At 34.2% G+C, this 20225-nt stretch overlaps 2 protein-coding genes across 6 annotated transcripts; one reads left to right on the forward strand and one right to left on the reverse strand.

Annotated features, from left to right (window-relative positions):
• Window positions 1–1047: 1047 nt before the first annotated feature.
• On the reverse strand, window positions 1048–11510 carry LOC112558337 (protein lifeguard 2-like). Of its 3 annotated transcripts, none has more exons than XM_025228785.1 (12): window positions 11374–11506; window positions 7116–7300; window positions 6592–6692; window positions 5905–5969; window positions 5100–5156; window positions 4581–4631; window positions 3696–3735; window positions 3400–3437; window positions 3006–3093; window positions 2667–2771; window positions 2387–2434; window positions 1048–2147 (listed from the first exon to the last, which is right to left on the reverse strand). In XM_025228785.1, exons 2-12 carry the CDS (start codon window positions 7273–7275, stop codon window positions 2001–2003), a joined length of 900 nt encoding a protein of 299 aa, XP_025084570.1. In that variant the 5' UTR covers window positions 7276–7300; window positions 11374–11506; the 3' UTR covers window positions 1048–2000. The 3 variants fall into 3 exon arrangements, with proteins under 3 accessions (XP_025084570.1, XP_025084568.1, XP_025084569.1); XM_025228783.1 differs by having other exon boundaries at window positions 2001–2147; window positions 7116–7297; window positions 11374–11510; XM_025228784.1 differs by lacking the exon at window positions 11374–11506 and adding an exon at window positions 11215–11352 and having other exon boundaries at window positions 2001–2147.
• LOC112558334 (acyl-CoA-binding domain-containing protein 5-like) lies at window positions 11452–20225 on the forward strand. Of its 3 annotated transcripts, none has more exons than XM_025228770.1 (9): window positions 11452–11606; window positions 12936–13056; window positions 13500–13611; window positions 15868–16012; window positions 16347–16466; window positions 16794–16942; window positions 17106–17297; window positions 18006–18372; window positions 18819–20225. In XM_025228770.1, exons 1-9 carry the CDS (start codon window positions 11540–11542, stop codon window positions 18932–18934), a joined length of 1389 nt encoding a protein of 462 aa, XP_025084555.1. In that variant the 5' UTR covers window positions 11452–11539; the 3' UTR covers window positions 18935–20225. The 3 variants fall into 3 exon arrangements, with proteins under 3 accessions (XP_025084555.1, XP_025084556.1, XP_025084557.1); XM_025228771.1 differs by having other exon boundaries at window positions 13500–13572; XM_025228772.1 differs by lacking the exon at window positions 17106–17297.

The raw sequence follows: 20225 nt of genomic DNA on the forward strand, positions 1-20225 counted from the left end.
ACTTCACCTGCTTCAATAAGAAAGCTGAGTATGAGATGCCCCAAGTCTACAAAAAAGGCTCTGTGTTCTGAAAAAAGCAGGTGTTCAGATGTGTTCTTGATGTCCTAATCTCAACTGTGAATTATGAACCCAGGGAGGATATGACCTGAAAAGAATTCTTCTATCTTTTGGTAAGCTGTAAATCATGTTAGTCTGCTACATAAACCTTAACATGTTAGTCATAAGCATACAAAGGCGCTTCCGAGCCTCTTCTTAAAAAGATGTGGTTGGTTACAGCCATGAAAAAAATGACCTATGTACATCTGTAGAGAAGGTAAATCATTCACTGGGAGATATGGCTTATCAGATTGCTCACTAAAAGCAGTCACTTTCAGGCATGGAGAATGTAGAACCCTGCCTGATTTGATCTGGAAAATTGATTAACAAATTTAAATTGTGAGAGGGAGAGAGAAAAGACTGCATGGGAGGAAGCGAAAGCTCATCAAATATTTAGGGGATGACACTTTCCCTTTCGTTAGCAAGGTGTCAAATACATAGAGCTGAAGAATAGTGACAAGATATGTTATTCCTTTAGGGCTGTTATATGATGACATACAGGTCAAAAACAAAAGTGTTAAATGAACTCATACAGCACAATAAAAACAAATAAAAAATAAGTTAACAGCATTGTATTATGTTTATATTACTTCGTTTAAGATTTCAGTATTTTTTATGTGGTGCATTAGAGAATTTAAACACCCAGGATTCATGGGTTCCCAGCTTTTGTACAAGGAATTTTTTCACATATATAGTTCACAATATATATTCTGGCTGCTCAACAAGTCAGATAGCATCAACTGCCAATAGAAATATAATGTTATACAACCAAAATGGAAAACATTGCTTGATGGCTATAGAAATGTCATTACAGTATTCATAAGATATTGATTCTTATCATGAAATGTGTACTTGTATGCTACACAAAACACAGAGTTTGCTAACTGAAACTCTTTTAAATCAGAAACAAAGCACAGCATAAATTCCAAACCAATCTATAAGGTGCATCTGTTGAAAATATTTTCATCTGGCATATTGCTGATGATTTTTCAAATTTTATCGCTTGATGTTTTGTAAAAACAATTAAAAAAAAAAAACACCACTAAGCCAAAGCCACAGTCCTGGGGTTTGTTCAAAAGTAGCTGTGCAAATTAAGGGTATTTACCCTACTTAAAATTTCAATTTTATCAATTCTTTTCACTCTTTTATATTACAAAAATAACATATGTGAATCAAAAATTCAATGAAATTTCAAAGGTGCAGGTCTTGTTTTATCTAAGTGTGATAATTTACTCAAGAATCAACTTGAACCTTCCTCTGAAATAAAACTTCACACAAGAAAAGTTCCTCAAAACACATAACTCATCATCATGCATAACTTTATATCTTTGTCTGAGCACAACTTTTTCTTTTTTTCTTTTTTTTTTTGCAACTTAACCCAAAACTCTAAATAGGATACTCTTGTGTTAAATGAAACAATTAAACAAAGTGTTGATAAGTAGATATACACATAAATATGACATACAATACCTATAATGGAAACGATTATATGATATTGTTTAAAATGACACAGGAAAGTCTGATAATACGATCAACAACTCTGCCTTCTGCTCTTTTTGCTGAAGATTATGGAAAATATTACATTGTCTACATTTTATAGTAAGCGCATGCTGGGAGATGTGCATGCACACACAGTTTACACTCGAACAAGTTAAACCAGTTTCTGCAGAGAAGTACTATTATTTAGCTCTTCTTCAAGTATTTGGGAACTTGCTCAATAATCTTTGGAAGAATATGGGAATATGCTAACTTGCCAAGAAAACATTAAGATTACGTATGTATAGTACTAAAAACAAATTAATTGTGACTGCCCTATTTCCTTTAAACAATATTGCCATTACAGTTTTTATATTTTCAGGTGTGTGATTCATACATCAAAGGGCAATTACCAACTGGGCTCTCATTTAATTACTTTTGCCCATCAGAGACAGCAAGAACAAGAAGATGTAGACAACGTCAATGTACAGCTGAAGGGCACCATAGATGTACTCCTCTGGGGACAACTCAATCTTCCTTCCACCCATGATCATCTGTGTGTCATAGATCAGGAACTGAAACAGATCCAATAATCCATCATGCTGTTTCCCATTTTGACTGAGACTTATAAAAAAATTATCATCGAAAGCAAAATAAGAAAAGATTTATTCTTTATAAAAAAATAATAATCCATGTTTAGCTATCTGTAACATCTCACTATGAGCTCAATGTGCTTGGGTAGAAAGTCTGCATATTTAAGTATCACAACAAGAGACAAAATAAAAGCAACTTTTAAATAATCTTCCCTACTCACCAAGGCAAACACAAGTGCACCAAGGCCAGCATACACAGCATTTAAGATCTGAAACAGACATGAGAAAATGAAACACTGTCTAGCCAGATTGGAATTCTGTGACCAGAAAATGACATGGTTTATTTGTTTAAAGCAAAATCTTGCTGACAATAGTTGTTCAGCATGATACAAGTTGAGTTTAAAAAAAATTATAAGCTGTGTCAATATATGCTCTGCAGTCAAATACAAAGTAAGTTTCACATGACATGTTTATGAATTCTAAATTAAAAATTTTCCTTACTGCTCCGTGTCCCCATGCATAATAAGAGATCATGCAAGCCCAGCCAAAAAAGAACAGGACCATAACAAGGACAAAAAGAAGTCCACTGCATAAGGTGAAGTCAATCTGCACAAAAAGAGTAAATCTCCATTTTCATGGCTTCATGTAAAAATCTATGTTGCAATTCTTATAAAATGTATCACTGCAAAATGAATTCAGTTTTTTGGTACAGCAAACTCACTACAAAGTCAATGTCAAGCAACAACTGAACACTTAAGCTACAATCTAGTTTTATTTTATAACCTTATGCTGTGATACCTAATTACTGCCATTTATGACATCAATGACAATTAAATTTACCTTTGTCTGGATTGCAAAAATAGAGATAGATATGCAGACAGCTGCCGTGATCCCCATGGCCAGAAGCACAATTTTTGTGTCATGGAAACTGTCAAGTACACCAGAAGCTGATACAAAAGTTTCTCAAAAGCTACAAAAAGTAAACAAATATTGACCTAATTTAAAAAAATAAGATTTCAGAAATACAGAGAGAGAGAGAGAAAAAAAAAAAAGAAAACCTGCTGAAGACTCTCTATACATGTAGTAATATCCCCAGGAAACAAAAAACTTACAACACCACTCATAATGAGGTGAGACGAAAAGAAACAAATGCAGCAAAAATATTACAGTAACTGTTTTGTTAAAAAAAATTTTACTATTTCATTTTCTTTCCTTTGCCATTAAATTTGCCTACCTGCTAATAGTTCCAGCCATGTAAGAAAATGCAATCGTCTGAAAATGAGAAAATGACAAATTATGTCACTTTTTTGGTTGAATAATTCAAAATGCTTATTTTAGAGATCTATATCTTGATGCTTGCATATTCTTTTACTTACCTGTCTGCTATATGATCACAATAGGTAAACTAGTAACAATTATTAACAATTCAGTGAATATAGGCACACATTTTTTCCCCCCAAATCCTATTATTGTTGAAGATGAGCAAAAAATACAATGTCATTCCTAATACTCTTTAATGCAGGTACTCACAAAGACAATAAGGCAAATGAAGTTTCCTGGGCTCTTTCTCCTGAAAAATTTATAAAATATAAAGGAACCATTGAAACATCGTAGTTTTTATTTTTAACAGATAAATTCACAGTTTACAAAATAGGTACCAACAAATAAGGTTATGATAAGTGCAAGTAAGCATAATTTCTCACTGTAAATTACAAATTTCTGTCATTCAGCTGTGTATATTTCTGGTTATCTGTATTAAATGTTTCAATTCATTATCAAAAATCTAAGGACAGAATTAACACAGAGACTGGTATGAAGCAGCATGCCTTTGATGCAACTTATAATACATTTAACTAAAGAACAGAGGAACTGTTAACTGACACAAGTGACAGTTTATAAAACAGTTACCAACAAATAATGCTATATTAAGTGCAAGTAAGCATCATTTATCATTTTGAAAATTACAAATTGTTAATCAATCTTCTATGGAAATGCCACATCTCTGCATATTTCTAGCTTTCTTGGGTTCACATCTTTATATAAAAAAATCTAAGGACAGAATTAACACAGAGATTGGGATGCAGTAAAAAGGCATTGCATCTTTAATTAAGAAAATGGGATATGCCAATTGACACAAATGATAACATTTAAGCCTGCTTACTTTTTAAGTAAGTGAAAATATGGGAAAATGTGACTTTTCTTTATTTCAGCTTCTTAGTCATAGCATGCCAGTCATAGAGTGTCAACTGACATTCCGCCATTAAAGGTATCTCCAAACAGCCACCTATCTAGTGTTAAATAAATGGATTAGATTCAGTGTTTATAAGTGGCATCAAGGCAAGCACATTAAAGGGACTGCCTTTCAGACTCAAGCTATTAAAAGATTAGGCCTCTAAATGAGAAGGTATTCCTTACCTCACACTGGGGCAACACACTAGAACGAAGTATGTGATCAGAAACGTGCAACTGTTGAACCACAAGAAAATAATTATGTGCAAGAGCAATTGTACAATCGATCATCTAATGCAAGTCTTCAGCATCTTCTTAAATAATAAAAGAAAACAAACATGCTGACGGAATATTCTTTGGCAAGCATCTGAACTCTAAAAGTGAAGATTTTGAAACAGTAGCTCTTACTGTTTCCTACTGCTATACATTACTCATCAGGCAACTTGAAATATGTGAAACCATTTGAATGATTTATAATTCTGAATAAAAGGACTGTTTCTATTTTGTATAATTAGATTTTTGTAACAAATATTTTTCACTTCAAATTTAATGCAGGAGTGAAGGGGATAGGTAAGAGCAAGGCGCCAGCATTCAGGACTACTTATAAGTTTTGTAATTTCTTTATGCTAAACAAATATCCCCATTCTGAAAGATTCCCGAGTTGTTTCTATCTTTAAGCACCACATTAATTGATGATCTACTTACTAGGCACAGATGTAAAACCAAAGCCCATCAGTTCGCACCCAATTTTTCACAGGAATCCTGGTGATACATAAAAAGATAAAAGTGAGTGATAAAATGGTTTTCATTGTTAAACATTTTTCTGGTACTTTTTTCAACAAGTGAGGAGGGGAAGCACACCAATGATGTTAAGAATTGCAATGCTCAAAAGTTTTTATCTTGTGCACAGAAGAGTTATTCATCCATACTTGGCGAGTTAACACCCTTTATACACTAAAATAATTCTAAAATAAAATGATCCTTTAAAATAATTGTGCAATTGGAGTACATTTTAATTAGCAAAAGTAAACACTCTGTGGCTTCAGAAGCCAATTTAGGGAACACACCTGCTAGCCAGCTGAACTTCAAGATGCGAAGACTTAGCCTTATGATTTAATATCAAGTTTGATCAGAAGAGTTAAAGGAAAAAAAGGGGAATGATTAAAAATAAATAACACTCTTTAATGCTAAAATTAAGAAATATTTAATATCCGCTAGTTTTATTTCTTAAATCTTAAAAAATTGAATAATGATAATAAAAAAAACCACAAGATTTATACAGCACATACCCACACTCATAAGAAGCATGATCTTAGTGCTTAAGAAAAAGAACGAAACATGGAAAACATAGAGGGTACAGAAGAGCAAACAAAAGCATGAATGATGAATGGATAAACAACAGTCCTGATGACAAATGAAAGACAAACGCAGAAAGTGTGAAGAGGAACCAACCAAGTAACAAGGACTAAGAGTATCATGATTTATATTGTGTTAAAGTGAAAATACTTACACAAAGATGAAAAAACAGATGAAGGCCACAGTGACAAGAACCTGAGCGGTCAAAATAAGATATACCTGCAGCACAAAGACACACCATGATAAATGGCTAAACTTTTAATGAGGACTGGTGTAGAAAAATTTAGGAAGACTGGTTGAATTAGTTAATTAAATATATGTTAAGCAGCATGGGGAAACATACGGCATACAGCTGAACAATAAAACATACAAAGTGAAGCAAAAAGTTGTTGAGTGTAAGCTGCATTAAAATAAAATCAGCTACAAATTTTGTTTAATTCAAATAACCACCTATTGTGGTTTTGGCTAGATATATTTAAGGCTGAAGATTTTTTTTCTGCCTGAAGTGCATAAACATTTGACTGAAAACCTCTGACTCTCTCTCAAGTGTTATTATGAAATTAAAAATATTATTTTGTGTAAAATCTATTACACGAGGCACCATATCTCTCACAAGTATCATTTTAACAAGAAAACGGTCATATGAGGTAGCATAAAGGACAATCATGGTCCCTTGTTTTTCTGGAATTATTATGTTTACACAGTTGTCAATGATACAACTGAAAGTTAGCAACAGCTGCTCTAGCCCATGATGAGGTATACTTAATTTACTTTCACATTATAATAACACTGTTGGATACTTTTGCGTGCCTTGCTAGGTTAGTAAAGGATAAATTTGTACCTTTTTGATGAATCCACGGCGAACAGCTTTGTCTGAGAAAGAACTTGGATTAAATCCAGCTACAGCAACACCCATCTCTTCAGAATGAGAGTTTGCTGGTGCTTAAAAAGAAAAAAATCCCCATCATAATTTTACAGATTTTAACTTTCTTTTAAATTAAACACTAACTAGAAGTACTATCAACATCAAAGATTTTAAGCAGTGAGCTTTATAACTTGATTTATTTAAACTTCAACATTTAAAGCCAACAAGACATCTAAACAAAGTTATTAAGGTCTAGTTAAGTATGATTTTTCTTCAAAAGACTGAGCTGAACTTAGTACAAAATACTATTTTTAAGCAAATAACACTTTCAAACACCATCTGGCATAGAAAAAGATTATACTTGTGATGTCACAAATGTTGAAGGATAACGCTTGTGTATATGTATATCTGAACCTATCATAGATTATTTGTCTAACCATGCAGTCTAGTTTGACACTAAAACGTGTAAGCCACCACCACCACTATAAACCCTGACATACCAGAACTAGGATTTATCTGTGGTTCCTGGTCATAGCTATACTGTCCCTGGTTATATCCATATGCAGCAGGAGCAGGCTGGTTGTATCCATAGGCCTTGCCATCAAACCCAGGTTGGGATGGATGGGCAGTGGCTTGATCATAAGTGGGAGGAGCTGACATTGCTGAAAGTTGGCTTTAGAAACTGCTGCAAAAGTTGCAGTTAATAATGCTCAGAAAACTCATGGCTGAGCAATGACACAATAAAAATGCAACTAATAAATAACACTAAAAAGCATATTTTTAAGTGACAGAATCATCATCGTTAGTAGATCTACCATCCCAAAAGATTTATATTTAAGTGGTTTATAGTGTACATATCTATACTGTTAACAAGACAACTCTTTGTACAAATTATATTGAGTTGTTGTCTTGTCAGCAATGTACATTACCACATTCTACTGAATCATCTTACCATTAACTGTAATTCAAAAATATGCATTAAAACAAAATATGGCACAAATAACTTACTGCATTTTCAATTACCCGGTTAAGCAGCATGCAAATTATCATTCACTGCTGTATAGGAGTATACTCGTACTTAAGCAAACAGTAGACTTGGGTGTGAGGATAAAATTGCACCATAAGAAAAACTTTTGTTGCCTTTGTTTACTCTCCCTGGGAAAAATTTTTTTTGGGAGAATACATCAAACTCAGATATGGCCTTCACTTGGTGATGCCTGTTTTCTACAAATAATTCTAAATTAGAATTCTAAAAATAACAAATTTGTTGCAGAAGTGCATGAAATGTCGCATCCAGAAATAGCATAGTTCATTATAATAATACTGATTAAAGGTAACAAGATAAAAGAGCTTGAACGGAGATGGTTGTTCATTATGTCATACAGACAAGCCTAAAGGGTCTTTGATGACCCCTAGTAAACATAAACTGTCCACAGGTTTCGTGACTGCAAATAATTAACAAGGTTATGGTAAAGGTTGTCACTTACAATTGGGAAAACAGGTTCTAGTTGGCTGCCTCACTTGCAATTTCATTTACAGCCTTTTGAAAACATCCTAGTTCTTTACAATAGCTTTTCCTGGGAACATTGATGACAGATTTGTTTGAATTAGTGATGGAAAATCTATAATTCATCCTTCTGCGGTAAAAAGAGTAGGGGGGGGGAGAGGAATAATATGCCTTGGTTGCCTCATGTTTCTTATGGTGATATTTACAATTACTGTGTCCTTTCGATGGGCGTGGATGGCCAAAAGATGAAAAATTGTAAAAATTTAGAAAGTTTTAAAAATTGTTTTGGAAACAATGTGGGAAGAGTTTACTGATATTGTTTGGATGACCTGATTTTTCTATCACCTAAAGTAATGCAAAGTCTTACTGTCAAACATATCACTAAAAATGGCACTGTGGAAAGTGAAGGTTGCACATGCACTGCAGGAAAAGATAAAACTTGCAGTCACACTATTGCAATATTATAGAAAGCAAGTAATTTTTTAAAATTTTGATTAGCAGCCAATGCGACAGTGTATTTAGCACAAATGTATGAACACATCAAATATAAACACATAAAAAATACCAAAGCCCAAAGTATATGGAGACCACTTGATCTGTCGCACCAGGAAAACATACCTCTGCTACAGAATAGAACGGAAGAAGAAAGACAGAGAAAATAAGAAAAGAGTGTAACTTGGCACCTCACTACGAGCACAATCAGTCCCACTATACTAGGAGGTGGGGGGGGGGAGAATTGGTGTTTTACACCGTGCCAGCAACTGAGGCTATATTACGGCAAGGCAGCAAGCCCTGTAAACAGATGCCACGTGCAGACCACTGTACTAGGAGCCATGTGACTTCATTGCATAGGACAGAGAGTGGATAGAAGAGAAGATAGCAAAGGATAACTAACACAAGAGCATAATTCATAATCTACAACACTACTTTTTAAATACTACAACAATTTAACACAAATGTCCACGACCTAAGCTTAACCTAAAATTCTACATGTACAATCTAACATCATACTTTCAGAAGCCCTCATGCTCACATCTCAACTCTCCTGAACACGTTTGCCTGCCCTCGCTACATATTTGTCTCTGTGAAATGGATAGGGAAAAAGAGAGCAAGCCAAGTATATCATCTGCTTTTATATACTGTGGACTGGGTTACTAACAAGCCAGTTGATGAGTGACCATTAGTCAACTCTTAAAAGGACAGAACCCACCCTATGATAAGAGTATGAAGAAAAGCTCTTCAAATTTACATTAATACTGTCTGTCATCAAATGCAGGTTACTTTTCTTTATAATATAGCTCATTTCCACTAAGAAATGCCTCCCATCTTTATGGATATCTAAAAGAAAAAAAAAAAACCAACAAAAAAACAAAAACAAAACTACAATGTCAGAATCAAGGCTTCTGCTAAGGCTACATTCTTTGGGGTCCTAGGGACCCCTTCTTCCGATTTTTAAGGGGTCCCTGTTCTTCGTCCAATTTTGAAGGGGACCCCATTGACGAAAATTGAAGGGGTCCACCGAACTTTTAATGCGTACTGTACGCAATTTTTTGCGTAAGCAGAAGCCCTGAGAATCAGAAAATTTTATTTTTTTCAAAGGTGTATTCTTTAGTCACATTGGGAGACGTGTTTCAGTTTGGTAGTTGCATAGTCTTTTGTATTTGTGTCTATATTACATCTACAATCCATGTTTGTATTGCTGACATAATGAATTCAATGACAGTTGCATTATTTTTGTAAGCGTTTATAGATAAATATGTCTCTCTCTCTCTCTTTTTTTTTTGTTCATTATAAGTCATCAGTTTGCCAATGCTTATATTTGATGTATGATTAATCCTGTAAGTATGATAATATTATTGCATGTTCAAGTTTTGACTAATACACTTATTGAAAACATTATAGAAAAAAAGGTGTTTTAATGATGATATACTTGATTTAGTCGTTCAATATTCTTGCTTTTTTTTTTTAAAGTTAAGACAATTCCTAAGTACTATTTCCATAGTATATATGGTAATTTTGTGTTCACCTGTAAGTTGTATGAAAGTTAATGGTAAAAGTGACATCTACACCAATAAAATCTATTAATTCTAAAATTCTTTTTGTTATCAAGGCATATCTATCCTTACATATTTAATTTTGTACATGGATAATTTTGTGGGTATCAGATGTGGTAGTAGAAATGGCTATGGTGTTTAAGAATGTTTTATTTAAAATGTGATCTATGTAAAAAACATTAAAAAGGACTTTTCCCCCATCAAATTCCTATTTCCAACGGACTTTTTTCATGCAAATACTATCTTTAAACCAGAATGGGGCCCAAAATGAAATAAATGTTCAAATATTTTTATGGATTTTTCAACATAAGCTGAGAAAGCCATTCTCTTCGTTCAGCGGGGTTTCTTTGGGAAGAAAAAAAAGCGAAACGGGAAAGAGGGAAGTGAAGAAGAAGGGTCACAACCACACGTTCTTCTCGGTTTCGAAAGGTGATCAAAACTGGGGTGACCGCCGAGTGCATCCTGCAGCCTTTTTATAACAAAGTGCAGTTGACCAGAATCGAACTCCCAGCGAGACATGCGTCTTAATTGTTGTAAGGACAGAACCGAACTCTCAACGAGAACCAATGAATACTACAACATTAAATTCAACAGTTGAGAAACACATATAACTTTCAGGTTCAACTGTTAAACTGAAAGCAGATAATTTTTTTTAAGCATTGCGCTGGTGCCGTTCGTCTAATTTCTGTTTATAGTTTGTAACAAATCTTCATATAAATTCAAATAAGACCTCCAAACAAAACAATCATCTACGGCTATAAGAAGCACGTGTCATGTGATAAAATCAATAAATATATGAAGATATTCTTCAATCGGATTCACCACTAATGATGAAATTCATAGGTGAGATTGTTTCATATTGTTTACAAATAAAAACTTCCTACGATCATGAAATCAACTGTTTTCTGCGAAATCGATCAATTAATAAAAAGGACAGAGATGTATGGCGCATCGGAAGCTATGAATGACACTAACCTCAAAGTAACAACCGAGTGTGTATATTATAACTATAACTAAACTCAGACAAATGTTGCTTACCTTCTCTACAGTGTCTTGTCTAACCGGATGGTAATCCACCAATCAATAAACGAGGCGCAAGTAATAATACAAATATCCGGGACAAACCCTACAATATGGGACATACGACAAGAAATACTTGACGTTAACAAAAAAAAAAAGCAAAAATATTTTACGTACGTCTTGAGAGTAGACTCAGTGTTCAGTTGTGTTACAGATGGTTTAACTGGTCTGCGTTGACCGAGGTAATAAACGCCGACATGTAGGGGACGACACTCTCGTAAGGGAGACCACTCCCTCGCACGACGCGAAGTCCAAGGCCGTGAATGGATGTAAATAAATAATCATGGCTGCTTCGGCGCAAGAGAAGTTCAACGCCGCGGTAAAAGTGATCAGAGGATTGCCTAAACATGGTAAACGAATATTTAAAATTAAAGGAGTGGCAATAAGCTGCAATTGAAAAGTTCAGTTAAGGAACTGTTACTTGTTTCTTTATTTATCTACTAATACAATGGCTTGATTCATAATTACTCTCAGTCAAGGGATGATTTTTTTTGGATAGTTTCTTATGGGGTGGGAAAAATCGTCTTTATGCTGAATGAGAAGACGCCACAGTCCGCAATTTCCGGAAGAATACATTATGCATACAGATATCTCTGAAATATTACTTTTAATGCAGTATTCCCAAAGACAGTCCATTTACGTAGTGACTGAAATGTTTATTATTAAAAGAGAACTGGAACTCAGCCCAGTAATTTGGTAAGTAAATCTCAGGGTCTGACACTAAGTATCTTTTAGTGTTCATCTTTAATTTGAGCAGTAAAAAAACTTGTGTAACTGTCAAATGAAGAGATCTTCCTAGGGAGAAAATTTGCTGAAAATCCTTCTACAATAATTTATTTTACATGTTTTTGCTTCTGATATGTAATGTTGAAATTAAAAAATTAATGTAAAGTTTTGGTTAAATGTCTGATTTTAGTTTTGTAATTTTATCTGAAAAGATGGTGGCAGGGGTAAACTGACACTGTGAAATTTTCAGAGTTATTAGTCTTTTAATTCTGTTAGCACTTCTTTAAAATATAATTATGTAATAAAACAACGGCATATTTCTTGTGAGTGATGTTGGTTTTTATACTTTGCTGCTCTCAGGTCAACAGAAGCCACAAAATCTATAAATTTCTGGAAAGGAGAAAACTTGAACTTTGCAATAAAAGTAATAAAAATTACCTACTTTCACTCTGTTCACAGCAATAATCCTAGAGAATTCAGTTTACTATTCTTGAGTCATATGAGGATTTTGTTCGTTTGTTTTTAACGCCGTGCCAGCAACTAAGGCTATATCATGGTGAGGGTCATATGAGCAAGAGCAATGTTCGTGGCCCATCACGCTAAGTTAACATAACCTGGGTCATGGAAATTTATTGCTTTCATAAGAACATAATGCATTGTGATACTGTCATTTATATAATTGTTGGGAAAGCATAGAGTCACATATTACACATAAACAGTATTTAACTCAGTGGCATGTTGCCCTGTTATCTGATGTGCTAAGTATTATCATTTGACCAGGCTGGACACCAGATCCTGTGGGTAAACCTCTTGATTATGTAATAACAGTTTTTTTTCTTTTTCTTCTGTAGTTTTTTTTTCCTAGAAAGTAACAGTTTTTATTTAGAACTTTTGATAATAGATAATCACACCAGGTTTTATTTTATTTTAGCTATAAATTTAACTGTTTTCAGGTTCCTTCCAACCATCTCATGAGCTGATGCTTAAGTTCTATGCTTACTACAAGCAGGCAACTGAAGGTCCATGCACAGCACCCAGGCCAAATATGTTTAGTGTTGTCAACAGAAGGAAATGGTGAGTTCTGCACCAAGCCTTCTGAGATTTATCAAGCATTAAAGTAAATTACATATAGAAATCCTTCCTGTTGTTGAAGTTTGTAAATAAGGCTATAAATGGAAGAGTGTTCATTGTAATATTTTCAGGTAGTTTGCAAAAAAATGTTTATACATGCACAGGTATAGTAGCAGTGCTCCAAGTCTAAAATGAAATAGTGTAAGGACGTGTGAGGAAGCTAGCAATTAAAAACTTTCTGTGCTTAAAGTATTAATAACACTTAGTGACCAATCTGTTGCTTTGAAGTTGTTTGGTGTTTGCATTCAAAATTTTGATTTTAATTTGCAAAAAAATATAAATATTGGCACTTTGTGTATGTTATTTCACTGTAGAATTTTAATCCATATGTGTGTGTGTGCGCGCGCATGTGTACATGCATGCCTGTGTGTTTGTTAACAATTCAGGGATGCCTGGTCAGAACTTGGAGAAATGCCAAAAGAGCAAGCTATGTTGCTGTACGTGGATGAGTTGAAAAATGTGAGCAAGCATGTAAAAGACACATTGTACCGTCCAGAGGTATGCTTTTCCACTAGCACTGACCTAGCCAGAGAACATGCAGTGGTTATTTTAACTAAAGTGTGTAAAATAAGGCCATTAATCTTTATTTTTAAAAGCTTGATTTTTTTTCTGGATTAATTTAATTTAAGGGGTGAAAAGAGGGTAAGTGTTACAAATCAATATCTGAATCAAGCTGAAGAAAAAACAGAAAAACAGAAAACCCTGAATCTTTCTTTAGGCTTAACAGAATAATCCTACTGTAAATAGTTTAATGATGTAATGAAATAGAGAACATTCAAAGTTACTTTTGGGTGTTCAATACACAGAAACAACAACAAACAACTATTGTTTTATTTTTAATATTTACTATTTTGTTTCTTTTTCATTTTTGCAAGTCTAACTGAGAATAAGTAGTTTTGAGTATGCAACATCATATATCGTTTACTGTGTGCTATTCCACATTTTGATATATGGATATGGGTCTTTTGTATAAAAAAATAAATTGTACACCTGCAGTCTCCGAAAAGAAAAATACAAAGAAAAACAAGGGAAACAGTTTTTCATCAAAATCTTTATTCCTAATCCTAAAGATCTATGTTATCAGTCACTTTAATTGACAATCAAAAAGACACAAAAAACTACATATTTTTATAACTAAAATCCTTAAAACAAATCCTTTTAAACTTACACTAAGCTGTTAGTATTCAGCTGCGTTTCCACTTATTGATCAACTATGTTCTTTGTTCAAAGGTGACTTTATATAATACCTTATGTATTAAGATTACACAACAGCCTAACTGTATTTTCTCTGGCATTTCACTGTTTGCTTCTCTTAATTTGCTGCTTCATTAGTTCATATGAGACCAGTTGTGTGGGAGTTACGTTTCTTACTTGAGTAAAGGCTTGAGTGTCATATTCTTCTTCTTGACAGTAACTCTAAATCTGGCTATGGGGTAACTCTTTCTAACAGGTGTAACCATTCTTAGTCAAGTAACTTGCTGAATGTTTGCTTGAAAAGGACATGGAATCTGTGCTGCTTACAGCAAGGCTCTTTTTCTGTATTAAAATATTTATACACACTATTACATTTTTAATTTCCCTAGCCACAGTTTTTTATTTTAACCTATTAAATAGTCTGATATTGTTCCATCTTTTCTGCCATATCAGTTGTCCTTTTAGAATATTACACTTATTTGTAGATGTGTTTTTGTGCATGTGTGAAAATTGTCACTTAAAAATTTTCATGTAGATGTGCATGTGTGAGTGTAGATGAGCATGTTTGTGTACATGTGTGTGCATTACCAAAGATTTTAAAAGATAATGATGTATTCTAAATAATATAATGAAAGGTAATTATGTAATACAACCATCTGTAATACAAATTTTGTAACTTTTGATTGTCAGAGAATTAAAAGGCAAAACATGTGAATCAAGCTTATATGTACCATTGGTTTATTTACGCCAGTGATTTGTTTGCTGTACTTGCATTGTTGCTGCTATTTTAGAATGCTTGGGCATTCACATTTTCTGTGAAATGGTAAAAGGTACATGAAGTAAAAATGAATTATTGTGCTTTTTCATTGTAATACTTTCTAGCCATGTTAGATGACCAGCAGAAAAAAAAGTTCAAGGTTCAATAGTGTATCTGTGTATGTCATCTTTGATCCATATTTCTTGCTTTCTTTTGTTGTTCACTTGTAATCCAAGAGCAAATATTAGTTACTTATTACTATGATTGCATATCATTATGGAGATGTAGGTGAATTTGGGTGTCAGATTTTGTGTTCACCTTTTAAAAAATCTTTGTCACAAGACTGATATCAGGATAAAAAAGCAAATGTAATATGTTCTATTCAAGTATAAGAGATCTTCAATTATTTGAAAAAATGTAAACATTTGCAAAAAATATCGTTTTTTGAAATAGTAATGTTTTCTAAAAGTAAGGAAACACACATTTGTTCTACATTCCTAAAGGGCAGTTGAAATATGTTGGATGAATGCAAAATGTTTTATGATTAATGCAGAGCTAGGTAAAAAAGAATGTAAAATTTTAGTCATAGAAACTTTACATTTCTTATATTTCTATAGTTTTGAAAATCATTTTTTTGATAAATTTGTTATTATCAGCACATTGCAACTTAAATTTTAAAAATGTTGAAGTCATTAAGGTTGTTAATAAAAGCATATTTTTAAGCCCATTTCCTCTGCACCCATTTTCTTTGTTTTATCTTGTCATTTGTGCATTAATTTAGAAGCTTTTATCTTTATCAACAGATTGTGGAAACAATGCCTCAGACAGAACAGGTGGCTGAGTTTGTGCAGACACTGGGGACATTCTATGAACTAGTAGAGGAAGGATCAGTAGTAGAATCAATCAAAGGGGTAGAAGGTCAGAATGGTTCAGCTGTCTTTAATGGAGGTGAGGGACTAATTGTGACTGGCCAGATAAGCAAGATAGAATCCAATGGTTGATTCAGTTAAATTTTTTTTAAGTTACTTTTTTCTGCATTTGCATTTGCATTGTACAGTCTCTCCCTTATTCTCTACCCATCCTTTTTTGTTGAAAATATTAAGTTAAAAAAATCTCATGCTGAATGGCATATTATTTTACATAGTGTAAAGTTGTATTGAGAAAATCTGCTGTGATTTTTCAGATGGACTGAGAAAAGTGTATGTTATTTTTTTTAAACAAATAGTTTGATCATTTTAATATTTGTTGGAAAAACATAAACTAAAAATATTTATTCATCCAGGTGGGGAGCACAACATGAACCACTCAGATATTATTGGGGATATGCTGGAAAATGGCAGAGAAGACAGAAGACCTTATGATGGTGCAGACCTAGTGGCTAGCAATGGCATTGGTGCTAATGGTACTTGGATCTCAGATTTCTGATTTACCCTGTTGATTTTGAGTTCCACCTATGAAATGTTACAGCAACCAGACTCATTTGTTGGCTGCTTCTATCTTTAAGCAGCCTCCTGATTTGTTGATCAAATGGTAGACTGTAAGCATAAAGTAATTATCTAGCAGTGTAGCCACACACACCTATATAATTTATACATATTGCAAGCTGAGATGTGAATATGTAGCAATATATATATATTGCAGATCAGATGTGGAAAAAAAGATATTTTGCCTCAGAAAAAAGAAAATTGATATTTTACATGTGAGATCATAATTCAGAAATTACTTTTAGGGTTGTCTGAAGAGGAGGATGAGAGTGAAAGTGAGGAAGAAAACGAAGAAGAAAAGGAGGATGTTGGCTTCCAGTTGAAGACTTCAGGACATGTTGACAGTGGCAGTGACACAGATGAATTTTGTGACACATCAGACCAACTTATTCAGGTGTGACAAATCACTCATTTCCTTTACATATGTATGTTAATTACTGGGATTAAATATTCTGTTATCAGTATTACATATAAATAATATCTCCCTAATTATCTTTTTTCTTTATCCTTTAAAAGGCATAACCTTGTGACGACAAGGCATATTTTTCTTTCATTAGATGTCAGTTAAGAATATGGCAAACGTCAGCTCTCAGCCTCTAATGGAGACATCCACTCCCATGAATGCTAAACGTGAGATACGAGTTCGTTTCGCTCCACATCCAGAAGAGTCTCAGAATGGTGATACATGCTTGGATTACTTAAATAGTAATGATCGTAATTCAGAGTGTCTTCCTGTTTCAAGTCCGCAGGTTAGTGGTGTGTGTGTGGGTATGCTTGTGCATGTGTTCTTTCACGTGGTGCTATGAATTGCTGCATCAAGAATGTGCACTTTATAAATACCTTATTATGATTATGATTATTATTATGATAAATGAGATTATTACTGCTTGTGGGAAACATGTCATGTGTGGAAAACTTCCGGTTGCATTACACTATTCTCTTCCACAGAAGGCAGGCTGGACGGTTGTTATTGCTTGACTAAGTTTGTAATTGCATGCTATGTTAAATGTTGTGTGCATTTTATTACTATAAAGAAGTGTAAAATAAAAATAACTTTGTTAATCTAGTTGGAGAGTTGGGTAATACATAAATTACTGTTTATAAATTCATATTTAGGAGAGTATTCTCATGCGGCACAGTACTCTGTGTGTGTGTTTGTTTGTGGCTTTACACACCTGTGTGTAAGCATATGTGTGTGTGTGTGCTCATATGTTTCTTTTTATGTATTCATAGATGCATGATGTTAATACAAATGTTTACTAATCTTTTGAAGACCCTCTTCAAATTGTCAAAATTTTATTAATATCAGTCAGCACATTAACATTCTTTATTCTTTCAAGAGTGACAGAGATGAATGTTAAGGAAAATTGAAGAAAATGCATCACAAGGAATAGGATCATACATTGTCTAAGTTTCTAAAGTCCTAATTTTTTGTCTTTTTCTTTTTTAAATCACAGATGAGGAATGATCGACTAGCCCTTGGTTCAGTAGTTGGCTCAGTCTTTGTACAAGAAGATACTGCTGTTCCTTGTCGATCTGAAACTGACAGTCTGTATGTCCATGGCTCTTGTTCCTCCCTTGTTAGCCTTGCTGGAGACAGTGTCATTGGTGATGCCATTGTTGCCTCCACAGATTTGCAGGGGACAGATTTAGAAGAAGATACATATGATGGCAGGAGCATTTCACTTGACTTAAACTCTTCCTTCAGAGATCCTGTGAAAAGTCGAGGAGGAGGTGAGGAAGATGTCACATCACGTCAGAGGACAAATGTTACATATACAACAGGTTTTGGTGCTTCCTGGAATGCTGGTGAATCTGGGAGAAGTGAGTATTCGTGTATAAACCTGCAACTTTTATTTACTGTCTCAGAAACACATGTAGCTTATGCCAGTTTAATATAAAGGATTTTCTTACACTATGAGGATTTATAAACTGTCTCTCTAGAAAATGCACCAGTTCTTTGTGTGAAAGAGAAAATAAATCTGTCATAGTTTTTGCAGCATCTGTTAGTCTAATTAATTAAAAGTTAAAGATGACATGGTGTTGTGAGTAGTGGGACAGGCTGGTAGCACAGGGATAACACACTTGAAATGAAGCCGTTGAAGATCATAGGTTTAAATCTTGCCTCAACTACAGGTACTCATTGTCTGGATGTAGTACCTGTCTGCAGGACTAGATTGGCTTGCCCTGAAATGGCTTCATTTACTGATGGTTTAAAACACCACCAAACATATAGTTGTTTATCCCATTTTGCTATTTTTCTTCAACAGACCCAGGACAACAGGCAGGGGATGGGGGCAGACGTGGCTTCTTTCCAGGTGGTTCGGGTAGTGGAGGGCAGAGGGGAGAGGGGTGGAACCCGGCAGGGAAGCTCACTGCTAGATGAACAGGTGTTGGTGGCTTTGCTACGTCTTCAGCAGGATGTCACAGATGTGCTGAACCGTCTTGGTAAACTGGAGGTTGCCGTCCAGGAGCATCAGGAGGTGATGCTTTTTGTCATGTTCTAATGCTTGTGTAGATATACACTGAAAGTTCTAAAATCATTTTGTGCACAAGGTCAGATTCGCTAACATGCTTGAAAGCAAATGATTTATTTTTCCTTTTTTTTTTTTTTGACAGTTAAATTAAAATGATTACATTCTTTAAGATACACTAAGCTACATACTGTAAGACTTGGCATTTGCAGACCTGACTGAGAACACCTCCACCTCCTAGTGTCTGGGCACTTTAGTCCACACAGATCAGATTTTGGTCAGTGGACACCTGTAAAATGTGGACATGGACAGAGATTTTAGGGACAAAATTTGCATCTTCACTTCTCATCAGTGGACAGTTTTTTGCTTTAGTTTCATGGGAAGATCACCTATTTTCAAATACTCAAACAGTGCATCACCATTAGCTTACACTGTTTGGTGTAGCCTAGGGTACAAGTTTATTTATGTTCTCATAAGAATTTGTCTCAAGTGTCCATTTGTATCACTTCCTGTTACTGAAAAAAGTAGAAAGGAGACTCATTTTACTAAACAAAATGAAGTCTTGAATGTCGTCAGCTGCATGTGGGAAAACTTTTAACATTTAACCATCATGTCAAAGTTAATCTGAAGTAGCTAGATCATGTAAAGTCCTGATAAAGCAGTAGATTATGGCTGTGGACAGACTAATTAAGCTCTAAGCTGAATGCCATTCCAAGGTAAGAGATAAAAATTAGGTTTCCTCTGACTCAAAAAGGTAGAAGAAAAGAAAATTCTTGTGTGCAAAATGTAGCAGTGTAGGACTGGTTCTGTGCAACAGAATCTAAGGACATTCTAGTTAGTACAAGATAATTTATTCTTTCACCCTCTTAGGGGTTTTGAGATATTCAAAAGTCAAATATCCACATAACATGCAGTATAAAACCTTATATGAAATATGCACACACATATATATAGCTACACACACAGGATTCTGTCTATAAAATTGAAATGGAAAAAAGCAGCACCCATATTTGTCTTTTGACTTGCATCTCATACAAGATGTCCACATGAGTAGACTGGAGCAACCATCAAGAGGATGTCTTCATATGTTGAACACATTGCAGCTCTATAAAATCATTGTGCTTGGGTGCTTGCATGCATATATACGTGTGTTTTTACTGACACTTACACATCCTGTCTTTTAAAGGCAGGTTTGTTTTTTAA

Source organism: Pomacea canaliculata, linkage group LG2, assembly GCF_003073045.1.
Source record: "Pomacea canaliculata isolate SZHN2017 linkage group LG2, ASM307304v1, whole genome shotgun sequence".
In the NCBI taxonomy this organism is placed as follows: domain Eukaryota; kingdom Metazoa; phylum Mollusca; class Gastropoda; order Architaenioglossa; family Ampullariidae; genus Pomacea; species Pomacea canaliculata.